The 14,195-nt window shown below is 38.0% G+C and overlaps 1 protein-coding gene across 9 annotated transcripts in view; it reads right to left on the minus strand.

Moving 5' to 3' along the window:
* The window catches only part of RXFP1 (relaxin family peptide receptor 1), a 109,431-nt gene that overhangs the window by 60,058 nt on the left and 35,178 nt on the right, over positions 1-14,195 (minus strand). For all 9 annotated transcript variants that reach the window (XM_070608794.1, XM_070608795.1, XM_070608799.1 and 6 more), the window contains one exon: positions 10,199-10,336. In XM_070608794.1, the coding sequence (XP_070464895.1) occupies positions 10,199-10,336 (138 nt within the window). The remainder of the gene's footprint in view (positions 1-10,198; positions 10,337-14,195) is intronic.

A 14,195-nucleotide genomic window follows, 5' to 3' on the forward strand; every position in this document is an offset into this window, starting at 1 on the left:
ATTGTGTAAGGGGATATGTTTTCCATTACGTATTCGCAGTACTGTCAAAACAGCATTGATTAAAAAAAATTAATAAAAAAGATATTTTTTAGTTAAAAAATGATGTAACAATACTGTGAATAAAAATTAATGACATAGATCAAGAAAAGCCTGGTCTTGCATGTTGCATGAGCTCAGTAAATATTTAAGAGTTGAATGAATGAATGAGGCTCTGTCCTCAAAGATACTTCAGAGAAAACCCAGTCTCTCTTACGCTACAACAAAATTTGGAAACTGGAGCACTTATCAAATGCACAGGTTTCCAGGCCCCTCTAGGGGAGATTTGGATCTATTTTGATTTATATCTGGGGTCTGAGGATCTACATTTTCCATAAGTGCCCTAGGTGAGTCTTAGGACAAGTTTTGGAAGAAGTGCATTGTGAGATTTGCCCCAGTCAGCTGGAGACCCTCTCACAGCGCAGTGGAGGACAGCTAGAGTTAGTAACAGAAAAATCCTGTCAATCAGAAGAAGCTATATTTCTTTTCTTTAGCAAAGTTGCTGATTGTTAACAATCAGGTAGTCCAAAACACTCAAATAAGATGAATGCAAGTGGTCCCTAATTTAAGGGCACTTTGCTTAGATCTTTCTTATTACACTTACTATAATCCATTTCATACTATGCTTATTTGTACATGTATTTTATCTTGTTACAAGAGTATGGTAGGAAATAATCTTCTTAGCCTATGTATTTCTTTGTTTTTCTTTTTTTTGAGGAAGATTGGCCCTGAACTAACATCCGTGCCCATTTTCCTCTATTTTATATGTGGGACACCTGCCACAGCATGGCTTGATGAGTGGTGTGTATGTTTGCACCTGGGATCCAAACCGGCAAACTCTGTGTTGCCGAAGCAGAGTGTGTGAACTTAACCTCTTTGTTGCCAGGTCTGCCCCTTAGCCTACATATCTTTTACATCTTTCAGCGACTACTAAGGTGCTTTTAATATAGTTAAGACATGGCTCTTACTAGCTCTGATAAAGTGTATAAAGCATATAAAATACTGAAACATTACTTCATTTGCAAGAAGCATTAATTATAATTTAGTTTAATGGAAAAGTAGATTAGACACACCAATTTGAATTCTAGACAATGCGTCTCCATCTCCCATCCTCTCAGATGCCCCTGGCATTGTCATGGTGGTAGCGGTGGTGGTGGGGTTTAAGAGACGAGGTCTGAAAGGGAATGGAAAGGTCTGAGTTTCCTGAATGAGCTAATTTGTCATGGTGTTATATTAGGCTTTCCTCAACTAGTTTCCCAGGATTCTCCTTGAGAAGAGTTCTGTGGTCAAATATGTTTGGGAAAATCTGCATCCCATATCCCCACTTGGAATTCATAATACATGCTGGTATGATGAAAGGAGAACTCAGGCATTAAAGAAATATCTATAATTTTGTTTAACCTTTTTTATAAGGTACTATACATTTTGGAAAGTGTTTGCTTTTACATTTGCACAAGAAAGAATATGCAGAGATCTGTGGTTTTCAAAGGGTAGAACCAGGACCAGCAGTATCAGCATCATTTGAGAACTTCAAAGGAAAGCAAATTCTTGGGCCTCACTCCACAGGCACTGAATCAGAAACTCTGTAGTCAGGGCCCAGCAATCTGTTTTAACACGCCCTCTAGCTGATCTGATGTGTGCCAGTGCTTGAAAACCACTGCTCCAGGCTAATTAATATCAGGTGTTCTCAACTGGGTAATAAAATTGTCTGCATTGGGAAGTGAATCATTTCAACACCTTAATAGGGTGATATTCACCTGTGGTGTTTGTTAAAAATACAGATTTCTGGCCTCCACTCCTACCTACTGGATCAGCATTTCTGGGGATGGGGCTCAGGATCAGCACCTTTCAACAGCCCCGGGGGACTCTGCTGTAACTGGGTCCTCAGAGCACATTTGTCAAACATGCTGACAGATTTTTGGGAGCCACTCTCAAGTTCCCTGGATGTTTGGATTTTGAATAACCGAAAGTTTAGGGACTTGTGCTTCTGTCAGAGAGGAGGCCAGAACAAAGGAGAGTGTGGTGATCTTGTGTGTTAAATGGTCTCCTCTTTTATTAAAATGAAGACATAAATCCTATTGGTGACAGAGTATACATAGTATTGATTAATGAATGAATAAGTGGTTAATTTATAAAGATCAGATTTATGCAAAGTGGAGCATTCCCGATTGTCACGTATTTACTCAACTCTCAGCACCCATTCTTCCGACCAGTGGAGCATCTTTTTCTCATAAAGTAAAGATCCCCAGAGTAGAGATGCCCTAGGTCATTGGAATAAACCTTGGGATGCAGCCTGGCCAGGCAGAGCAATTCATCAAACTAGTTGTGTGGAATCTCTTTGAATTTGAATGACAATAGCAATTTGTTAGACAGAATGCTTACATCTCTTTTTGGACTCATAGTAACTTTGGAGGCAACTCTTTGAAGAAATGAAGGGGTGTGACCTTATCCAGGGCCTATTTTAAAGGACATTAAGGCCACTAAAAAAAATCACCTTTTGTGTCCTATCTAGTAGGAAGAGTTCTGAGATGAAAGTCTTTGTGGAGTTAACCCAAACATCCTTTAAGCATTGTTGGATGAACATAGATAAACATATTTGAGGTTAAAATGAAGTTTGAAATTATAGAAGTCAAGGGTTCCGCTACTTAGGCATTTCCGATGCTACTTTGAGAATAATAAATAGAAAACCAGTCATTTTTGAACATTCAATGCATGGTTGTATCAATACAAATATTTGTGACTCATGTCATTTCTCATCCTGTGTTTTTAACCTTAAAAAAGACAAATCAGAGCCAGCTCCAGTGGCCTAGTGGTTAACTTCAGTACTCTCCGCTTTGGCCGCCCCAGTTCGGTTCCTGGGCATGGACCTACACTGCTCTGTTAGTGGCCATGCTGTGCTGGTGAGCCACGTACTAAAACGCAGAGGAAGATTGGCATGGATGTTAGCTCAGGACGAATCTTCCTCAGTAAAAAGAATAAAAATAAAAAGTAAAAAAAAGGCAAACCACTAACTTTAACGGAATATTCTAAAATGAGAATAGCTAAGTTCTGCATTGAACTGCTTGGCATTGCCATCATTCTGACAGCTGTATAAAAAGCTGTACTTAGGAAATGAAGGAATATTTAGGTTTCCAGAATTTTCAATGCAGGCCCAATTAAAAATTAAAAGAGTTCTTGAATAGACTTCAAACATTCTTATAATTCTATTTAAAAATATATATCATCACCATCACACTTACGAATAAATACTGTTTATCTAATTCTCATAGATGAGTAAACGCCAAGCCAGGGACAGGAAAATATTCTGGGGATTAACTCAGTTATTCTTCTCTTGACTTCTCTGCACTCTCTGCCCTTTTTTCTACAGTAGGCAGCTAGAATTTTCCACTTTCATTGCCTTGGGGAAGGAATGACGCAGAAGTGCGCAGATAACAAAGGAGTCAAATTCTTAGTATTTGATTTTCAAAAGCCTAGCTTTGAGCATTGGAAATAGATTTGGAAAAACAAGAAGGAAGAGCCAGGCTTTGCTGTTTCTAGGCTGGACAAGAGACTTGGACCAGAGAGGGAGAGTGGAAGGGCCTTCTTTCCCGCCCTCCTCCCTGGGCTGAATCTGGGGGAAACCAGAAACTTTACCTTCAGTACATCTGCAAAGACCCTATTCTCAAATAAGGTCGCATTCTGAGGTTCTGGGTGGGCGTGAGTTTTTGGCAGATACTAACCTACTACGCCACTCAAAACGTATTTGAAGAGCTTTCCATTTCCCCTATACATTATAGAAATATTAATATGGAAACGGGGTGACTAGTGTCTTCACCCTTTTCCTGCAGATCAGGCTGCTAACCGAGCAGGTAAGGGGTCTTCCGAGTCTGCAGAGAAGAGGCCTCATTACTCAGGTCTTCACGGTAGGGTAATTAAACCTGCCTCCAACAGGGAGACGGGGTTGGGTTAGTGCAACCGCGAGGGGGAGCCCTCTTGGTACAGCCTTTTGTTTATAATATGAAACAAGGAATCCTAGCAAATTCTAATCTGAAAATGCAAGTTCCTTTTAAATAAAAATCTACATGTAGTAAGTAAATTCCATAGCATCTGAGAATTTGATGCTACTTTAGTGTTTCACTTTTACTACTGAGTTAGCGCTCAGTTTAAAATGGACATAAATATTCCTGAATGAGGAATCACCTTTCCGTAATCAGGTTTCCTTGATATATACGCAGGCGTATTCCCCCCAGTGTCTGAGAGTTTTAGCTGCAAAAGTGAAAGGTCGTTTCTTTTTTGGTTTGTCATCGTCACACTAAACACTTCTCTAATGACTCTTTAAGACTTATTTTGGCCTCTGTTGTGATTGTACCTGTGACGGTTCTGAGTAGAGATGCAAAGTGGGTTAGCGATACATGGTAAAAACCTATGGAAATTATATGGGAATTATACCAAGTGGCATAACTCAGGGAAAACAATTTGTACATTTGCATATTGAAGTTTATCAGTAAGGATCAAAGCTATTATAAAAATGGTGCAATCAGTTTTGACATGTTTGTCTATAGTTGTATATAAATTCTGTATTGTCCAAATATTTTAGGAAGAAAGGGATTCCTGTGAATTCAACTGAAAACTTTAAACCTTTTACTTTTGCTTGCATTGTGTTCATGAAAAATGTTCAGTGATATGATGTCTTATGCTTTTTGGACTGAGATATTTTATTTTTCTACATTTAGTAAGCTGTTCTGTTACAGAGAAATTATGGGTTTTCTAAGAAAACTGGAAACTTAATAGCCAAATAAGAGTATTTGAAATGTGTTTATTTAAAATAAGTGTTTAAAATGCCTGTGATAATACAAAAAGTAACAGTATTTATAAATATAATTAGTTCATATCTTCGTTCAATACTTGAGGAATGAGTTTAATTTATTGAACGGTGTTTCTTTTCTTTGTGATGGCCCTAGATCTTATTACCACTAGTTCGATTTGACTTATTTCTCCACTTGAATAATTGTTATTGGGGTCAATGTTTAAATAGCTTAATAGAATAAGGGAGAGGATTGTGGACCTATTTTTTAGGATGTATCTTAAAAGGACCAATTAAAGAAAAAGTCCCCCCCCTTCCATTAGAAAAAGATTTTTTATTTGATAATGTACTATTAAGTTGTAAATGGTCACTCTACAAGTGACTTTTAGCTGTGGGTTTTTTTTTTGTTTGTATGTTAAGTCATTGTATTTTATGTGATTGCAAATATATTTAATGCTGCTTATTCCAATATGCATGAGATTTATACATTCTGAAAAGAACCAACTTTTTGACTTAATTTAATTAGCATTAAACAGAATTTAAATATGGATGTCTTAAAAATGAACAGCCTGGGGAGCATAAATTATCCAGATACCATAAGATGAAGGTAAAAGAACAGCTGGTGAAAGAAATTAATGTAAGGAGAAACTAGAAGAAATAACTACATCTCATAATTTTTGTCACCTGGATCCTAAAGATTGGGGTGAAATTCTGCCCTCCTTCCTGGGAAGTTCCAACCTACTCATGCAGGATGCCAATTGGCCATTTTTGAGGTTTTTAGTAAAGTTCAATTTTTTTGTATTTCTAATGCCTGCAACTAGTTGAGTGTCAGTTTTTCTTATAGAAACTAAAAAATTTGATAACAGTGGTAATAATGGAGTTTGTTAGCGAGTTAGAATGCTTGCATACCATACAGAAAACTTGATTCTACTTTATTTCTACTGTTGCTACTATTTTGCATGTATTCCTTATTTTCTGCTCACCTGGCTTGGTTTGGTGGTTCTCCAAATCTAGTGTTCATCAGAATGACATGAAGAGCTTATAGAAACATTGCCGAGCCACTGGCAGAGTTTCTGATTCCATAGGGCTGGCATGTGGCCTGAGAACCTACATTTCTACCAACTTCGTGGATGATGCTGATGAGTTTGGTCCAGAATTACATTTGGAGGTCCACTGGTTGAGGTGAATTTCAAGAGTTATGTGATTCTGGTATAAGAAGATGAGGAAGAGTTTAATACAGTATTTGTTATATAGACATCTTCATAAGAGTGGATTACGATTTTCCCATATTTCCAAGACTAGACTTTTGGGTTTTCAAATGTTGACAATGGTGGATAAAGGAAGTTTTAAAATAGCATACTCTTTTTTTGTTTAATAACAATATTTTAATATTAATTGCTTTTCAAATGTCAACTGCTTTTTTAATAGTTAGTGATAGTTGATTAAACAAAATGCTATTCATTTTCATATGTCAATGTTTAAAGTATTTATATGCACATATAGCTAGAACTTGAGTTATTCCATCCATGACCTGAATATTTCATTTTCATAAAAGTTAGTGGTACACACCATTCCCTGCTCATGTGGGAGAGCCCTACGATGACAAATTAGCAGGACTGTGGGAACAGGTTGCTTATACCACCTTGACTCGACTTGCTTCCTATTTCCCTTCATCCACACAAACCAGGACTTCCCTGGTTTGGAGTCCAATCAAATGCAAACAATTCCTGGGATAGAATTAAAAAGATGTGAACTCCAGATGTGAACTGCCAAGTAGAGTAGTCAAAAATCTGATCTGCACAGAGTTCTTAAGTGACTATTATATGACAAGCATTTTTATGTATGTAATTCACTTAATCCTCATAATAAATTTATTATTGCAATTTCACAAATAAGGAAAATGGGACTTTGCCGAAAGAACTGACTTGCCCAAATAACAACAGATAGAAAGAGGCGCTTCTGGGATTGGAGCCTGAACCTTCCGACTCCTGGTTGAGGAATCTTCCTACAACTCTGTTTCTATTTTAAAAAGAAATCAAAGAAGGTAAGGAAAAGTTCTTACTCTTGTTGTGATTATTTTGGTAAACTATTGACAATATAATGATTTTATATTAATAAATTTGGAGTCTTAATTGTGAGAAATCGATTCCAACTCAGGATTAAATAGTTTTTTAGGAAATTTCTGTTTTAGCCAATGACAGTGATTAGTAAGCTTTGCCTTTTAAAAACTACAAACCCTTTTGCAGAGCTGATAAATTATGGACACTTCTCTCATTAAAAATGCACAGGTACACAAATACAGAACATTTCATAGTTTTCAGAGGATTCACAGACCCCCTGAAGATTTTCTTGAGTCACAAAGGGTTCACTGACCGTAAGATAAAAACCTCCATTCTGGGATCCTCAGCTCAAGGGTAGAGTATTGGTGGCAGGAATCTTTTTACAAATACATAGAAACTAAAAGCAACTGCTTGGAGTTTTTCTTTGGAGGTAAAGATGTTAAAATCTTTATAACAACCAGCTTATAAACTTAATAAAGTGAGCCAAATAATAATTAGAATCTAATTTATGATTCTTGTTGTAGATTTGGTTTGAAAGAGAAAAGAAGGGAAGAGAAGACAAGCATGAAATAGAGAAGTTGAGAGAGTAAAGGAAGGGGTAGGGGACAGTTAGAAAGGCAGAATGGAAATGGGGAGACATGAAAACAATGAAGTAGAAAGAGAGAGAATGGTTCACAGACCCACAGAGAGTGGAAAAACCACGGGGAGGAAGAGAAAGTGAAAGAGGTGGAAAAAGAAGAAGCCATTATGGATAGATACATTTCTAAGCTGATGTTTGTTCCGATTATGTATGGTTTTCACAAGAGTTAAGCCCATACTTGTCACCAGAATTCAATTCTAAGTATAAAGAAACAGGCCTTAATGTTTTTCCTAGTGTTACATTCTCTCTATTAAAATTTACCAGGATTGAGAGTAATGAATATAATTAAGGGCCAAATATACCAATCTACATAATTTGTCTCTTGCCAAAATAAACTATCGTTACATTTTCAGGAGTTGTGGGAAAGCTTACCCACCCCTGACTAACAATCCCAGAATCAATAGGATACACACACATGTACCTACATATACATATAACTACCAAATCAAGAGTGTAGAAAAATATCATTCCTTCAATTATCAGCTGCTGTTTCAATAAGATAAGTAAATAGACAAATCACAGTTGTTCCTAGAAATATTTAGATTGTTTACAGATAGGACTCCCTAAAATCACGCAGTGACCCTCTCTCCAAGCCCCTTGCAGTGTGACTTTGCAGCTCCTCTCAGCAGGAGGAGGGGTCTGTTTCATCTCTTGAAACAGGGCTGGTCTGGTGACTTCCTTTGGCAAAGATGTGGTGGAAGTGCCAGTGTGCCATTTCTGAGCCCACACTTCAAGAGGCCTTGCACACTTCCACTTCGCTCTTGGGTGCCCTGTCTCTACCATGCCTGGCTTAGCCTGCTGGAGAACCAGAGCTGAGTCATGCTCGTTGTCTCAGCCAAGGTCCCAGGCATGATGACAAAGCTGATCCACAGATGACTGCAGATGCATGAGAAAGTCCAACTCAGCCCAGAAGAACTGTGCAGCTGATCTCAGCTGAGCCCAGCCTGAGCTGCTGATCCAGAGAATCTGAGCTAAACAAATGGTTACTTCTTAAGCCACTAAGTTTGAACATAGCTACAGCTGACTGATACCCCAGCTAACATTTATTGAGTGCGAATTCTATGTCAGGTCCTCTGCTAAGCATCTTAGATAACTTCTCACTGAATCTTCTCAACAGCCCACGGACACAGATGCGCTTATTATTCACATTTCACAGAAAAGAAAACATCTCTTTTAACCTCTTCATAGCTAGAATTTATGCCAGGTGTCCCAAACCTGATCTTTAAACTCCTATGGTGTATTGCCTCTGTCTGAATTTTCTGGTTGGTGAATCCCAAGAAACTTGTATAAATTTAAGGATTATTACTACGAATTATTACTTGGTCTCTTTGACTTTAGCATGAAGGCACAAGTTTGCAAAACTTTTTCACTGAGAGACTACTTTTGGTGATGAATTTGCTGCTCCTACCAGATTCCTTTTCCTGCTTCCTGCCACCATGTCAGTTGGCAGGGAGCTCTCATGTCACTCTCCCTGTCTAAAATTGCTGGCAGCTTGAGGGGGAAGTGGTTGACAATGGCGGAACACTTTTATCTTGGTTAAAAACACTTGTGTAGTCTTCAGTTATTTTAACAAGATGGTATGTATTCTTTTAAAGAAGAAAACACATATGTATAGGCATCCAAATCGAAGGTAATTGTGGCTTAAGCTCACCAGTTTAGACAGCATGCTTAATGTTTAGTTACCCCCACCACCTAGGGACAATGTTCCAAACTGAGAAGGTTAGTATCTTCAAGAGGATGCCTTATAAGGTCTGTAATACTTGAGAGAGTGATAACAGCAAGGTGTCTCCAGTGTATCAGTTGTTTATGCAATACTTAGAATGGTTGCACGTGTCTTTGTCCTCCAAAAAGAGTACCTTGTTTCCCCGTGAGTGAAGAATCTCATAGTTTTACGTTGTTAACCAAAGCTATTTTTTTTCCAATGAGTCAGACGCAGCCAATTCAAGTCCTTTTATAAATCTGTGTTTTTGAGGCTTTGGAAATTTGAACAATATCCTAACTGAAAGTCAAGTTTCCCCAGGTATTCTAATTGGCCAGAAGCCCTTCATAAAGTCATAAATATGGTTGTCAGTTATATAATAGGTAAGCTGGACTTTGTTTTTTTCTTTTCTAGGTCTCGTTTTCCTGTCATAACTATAGTAAGCAAAAGATAAGAAAGTAATAGCAGCTAACACTTAAATAGTACCTGCTGTATGCTTGTACTCTTCTAACCCATTACATTTAATTTCCCCCAATTCTCTTAGTGGAGGTACAATTTTCAAACCCTTCTGCAACATGAGGAAACTGAGGCAAAGAGAGTTAAGAAACACTTTTAAGTTTACATAATTGGTTACTGTTGCACCAGGGTTCAAACCAGGCAGTCTGGTTTCGGAGCCCATATTCTCAATTTCTATACCATTCTGCTCTAAGACATTAACTGGGTAGATTTGTGGGTTAAAAAATTTACTATGTGCACAATCACTATTTTCCTGAAATATTGGCTGTGATGTAAATACATAGAAAAGAATGGGTATTTTAAGTTATTGAAACAAATGTAAGATTTCCTTCAGCGGCATGTAGTTTGTATTTGAACTTAGTTTTCTCTTCTCCTATTTCTCTTTCGGTTATGAGCGTTCTCAGCGACTTCACCTTCAGTCCTTCCGTCCCTGCTTCTTGCTGTGACTACAGGCATTCACTCACCACAGTTGTACTCATCGGCCTGGTTCCCACAGTCGTCCACACCGTTACAATGAAGAAACTGGGGCAAGCACTTGGTCATGTTCCCACAGGGGAAATAGCCGAGGGAGCACTTGACGTGCTGCCCACTCCCATGAGCAACTGTGATGAAGAAAGACGGGAGAGAGTTAAAACAAAGGCATTGCAAAAAGTGGTTTCCCCCCATATCCTATCAACATTTGCTCTTCTCATTCTGGCGTGTACAACCCTATGTATGGCAGCTTCACCCTGCTTACTAGCCAGATGCCAACTATTTTCCAAGAACCTCCATTGCAATAGGATGTTCTTTCTCATGTCCTTAGAAGGTGCCAGAATTCTCCTCTCTTTGCCTTTGCTCATGCTGTTTCCTGCCTGGAATGTCTTCCTCATGCCTCTTTTACTATGAAGTATCTGCCTGTATTTTACAATTTAGCTCAATTCCCCTCTTCTTTTTCGAAAATTTTTCTGCCAACTTTACAAATCAGGAATTTATTGCATTCTTACTGTTAGCTCAGAATCAAGGCTGTTCTTGTACTAGAGGAGGAAGAAGACATAGAGGACATCAGGAAAGCATGTGCCACGTGCTCTTTCACATGTAGGCTCCTTCCTAAAGGTGAGGCCCTGTGCAAGATTTTGTGTGTACAACATTGAATAAAACGGAGTTCCCGCCCTTTTCAGATAGGCTTCTTTCACTTAGTAACATGGAGGAAGTAAGAGTTCCTCCATGTCTTTTTCTGATTTAATAACTCATTATTTTTAGTGCTGAATAATATTCCATTGTCTGAATGTCCTGAGGGACGTCTTGGTTGTCTCCAAGTCTTGGCAATTATGAATAAAGCTGCTATAAACATCCATGTGCAAGTTTTTGTGTGGACATGAGTTAACTATGCTATTTTAAAATCTCAGACTTATATAATTTCACAGACTATGGTAGACTCCAAGTATAATTCTCTTGCTTATTATCCTTACCAAGTTTGTACATCTTTGACACTTTCTAGAATAATTGTCAGTTACAAAGAGATAAAAACAGAATAATTTGAGCAGTTGATGAGGCTTATTATGTAAAAATGTATTTGTGGTCTATCATCAAAACATGAAAAGAATAAAAGTGACTATTTCCTTTGTAAGGTATAGTGGGACATTTTAATAACAGGGCAAGTGACATTCTCAAAGAGAAGCAATCTGTCTGTGTCAGGTTTCAACTGTACTTAGTTGTTTCAGAGCACATAATTTGATTCAGTAAATAGTCAAATTTATGTAATAATGAGCTGATTTCAAATAAAGTTGCAAATATAGTATAAAGAACTTTTTTCTCTCCATCTGAACCATTTGAGAGTAAGTTCTTGATCAGATGTTCAATCACTCCTAAAAACTTTGGTGTGCATTTCCTACTTAAAAAAGGACATTCTTCTACATAATCACACTAGAACCACCGGAATCAGGAAATTAACACTGACACTTTAGTACCATTTAAACCTCAGAATCCATTCAACTGTCACTTATTGGCTGCAAAATGTCCTTCATAGTAAAAGGATCTAGTTCACACCACTCTCTGCATTTAATTGTCACATTTCTTTAATTTCTTTTGATCTGGAACAGTTTCTCAGACTTTCCCCATCTTTCAGGACCTTGACACTTTTGAAAATTGAGGATTAATTGTTTTGTAGAATATTCCTGAATTTGGGTTGTCTGATGTTTCATCGTAAACAAATTTAGGTTATGCACCTTTGGCAAGAAATTCACGGAAGTGATGCTCATTTCAACCTGTCAGGTAGTGCAAGATTTTTAGTTGTCCTGTTACTGATGATCACTTTAGCCACCTGATTAAGGTGATGTGCCCCAAACTTCTCAATTGTAAAGCTAGCCTTTGTAATTAATAAGCATTTTGTACAGGCGTACTTTGCGATTGTGTACAAATCCCTTCATTCATCAAAATTGTAATTGATTCATTTATTTATTTCTATCAGATAGACTTATAGTTTTGTACTTCACTCAATGTGGTAAAATCCATTAATTATCATAATTTACTTTGATGTACACATTGTCCAAGATTCGGCCAATGGGGACTCCTTTAACTTAGCTTTGGTGTCTTTTTGACATTTACCCATCGTTCTTTGTGCATGCCCTTGCTTTTTGCACAATAAGAAGTTTCAAGATCTTTTTGTACTTTCCCTGTCACAGCCCTGTAATCAGCCTTTTCTCTAAGGAGCTCTGGTTCCTTGTACAGTAGAATGATACATAGAAGCCAAGACGTAGGCCCTAGGTATGCCCATTGATACTGGAGTATCACTGCTACCAGGCCCTCTCAGGAGACAGACTAGGAAATCTATGTATAGTTAGTCATATATACACACAGTTACATCTATATTTATTTCTTGATATTATCTCTGAATAAGAAAACTCTGATTTGGTGCTGACCTGGTGGCATAGTGGTTAAATTTGCATGCTCCGCTTTGCTAGCCTGGGGTTCACAGGTTCAGATCCTGGGTGTGGATCTATCACTGTGTCAAGCCACACTGTGGTGGCATCCCACATAAAACAGAGGAAGACTGGCACACATGTTAGCTCAGTGACAATATTCCTCAAGCAAAAAGAGGAAGATTGGCAACAGATGTTAGCTCAGGGACAATCTTCCGCAGAAAATAAAAAGAAAGAAAGAAAAGAAATCTATGATTTCATTTCTAAATCCTAACCAACACTGTAGGATTCCATCTAGTTTTCACCCTTTACATATCTGAACTCCTTTCTCTCTATCTTTAATACAGTTGTTATTTTGACAAATCTTCCCACATGGATGCCCTCCTCAACCCCATTCAGCTCTGACCCCTATCATGGCCATCTTTCCTACATGAGCATTGCCCTGTTTGGGATCTGATACATGGTGCCAGGCACCCTCTCCACCTGTGACACCTCCTCATGCCAGTGGGGCTCCAGAATTCCTCTCTGGGCTATCACAGCTCCTCTATCACTCCCAGCACAGATGAATACCTTTCTCTGATTTACCAAATTGCTTTAGGACTCAATTGTTCAGGAAGAGAAGTGGCAGAGTAAGGGGCTCTAAGTGACGTTTATAGGAAAATTTTGGGGAGGGGAAGGGGATCAGAATATGCTATCCCAAAACATGCCACTTTGGCATAGGATTATTTTGAGCTGAATGCAATTGAGAAAAAGTAAACACAGGAAGAGCTCTCTACCCTCCCCCATCTGCCTAAAAGCAAGGCATAGATTCCCCTTTCCCTCCTTTCTCCCACACCAGGAGAACAATCTCATCACTGGAGATGCAAAGTCAGCACAGAGATGAGTCTGCACAAACAAACCTTACTAAAATAACATTTTTCTTCCATTGGTTTACACATACATATACACCTTCCCACAATTTGCCATGCTAGAAGCTCCACCCCCCTTTTCTTTGTCTAGTCACTTCTCCACAATTTGTCACCCTTTGTTAAGATGGTATATAAGCCCTCAAGTCTAACTACTTCTTTGAGTTTTCTCTTCTTTTCTGTAGAGTCTTAATGTATGTGAAATTAAAAATCTTAACATCAATAAAGTTTGTAAATTTTTTTTCTGTTAATCTGCCTTTGTCAGCTTAATTTTCAGGTCTTCGTTATAGAATATAAGAGGATAGAGGGAAATTTTTCTTTCCCTACAAAGTCAAAAGCAAAATCTAAAGAAGTGGAAAAAATTTTTTTTCCTTTGTACTATGTTTCGTCGTGGAACCGTGTCTTTAAGAACAACAACAAGTCATACTGTAATAGCAGGAATATCTGGATTAAATGATATTGAATTTCTCTGGAAGAGTATACCCACAGAGTTACAGAAGTAATAGTTCAGTGGAGCAAGTAAACATGCTACAGGCACGTAACATAGCTATCCTGCTGCCCTGAGTGCTGTTTTTGCCCTGCTCTAGCCTAAATATTTCAGTGGTTGACAATTTTAAAGGGATGAGAGAAAAGAGAGTTTATATTTCAGTGTGAATTAT

This window comes from Equus przewalskii, chromosome 2 (genome assembly GCF_037783145.1).
Source record: "Equus przewalskii isolate Varuska chromosome 2, EquPr2, whole genome shotgun sequence".
In the NCBI taxonomy this organism is placed as follows: Eukaryota; Metazoa; Chordata; class Mammalia; order Perissodactyla; family Equidae; genus Equus; species Equus przewalskii.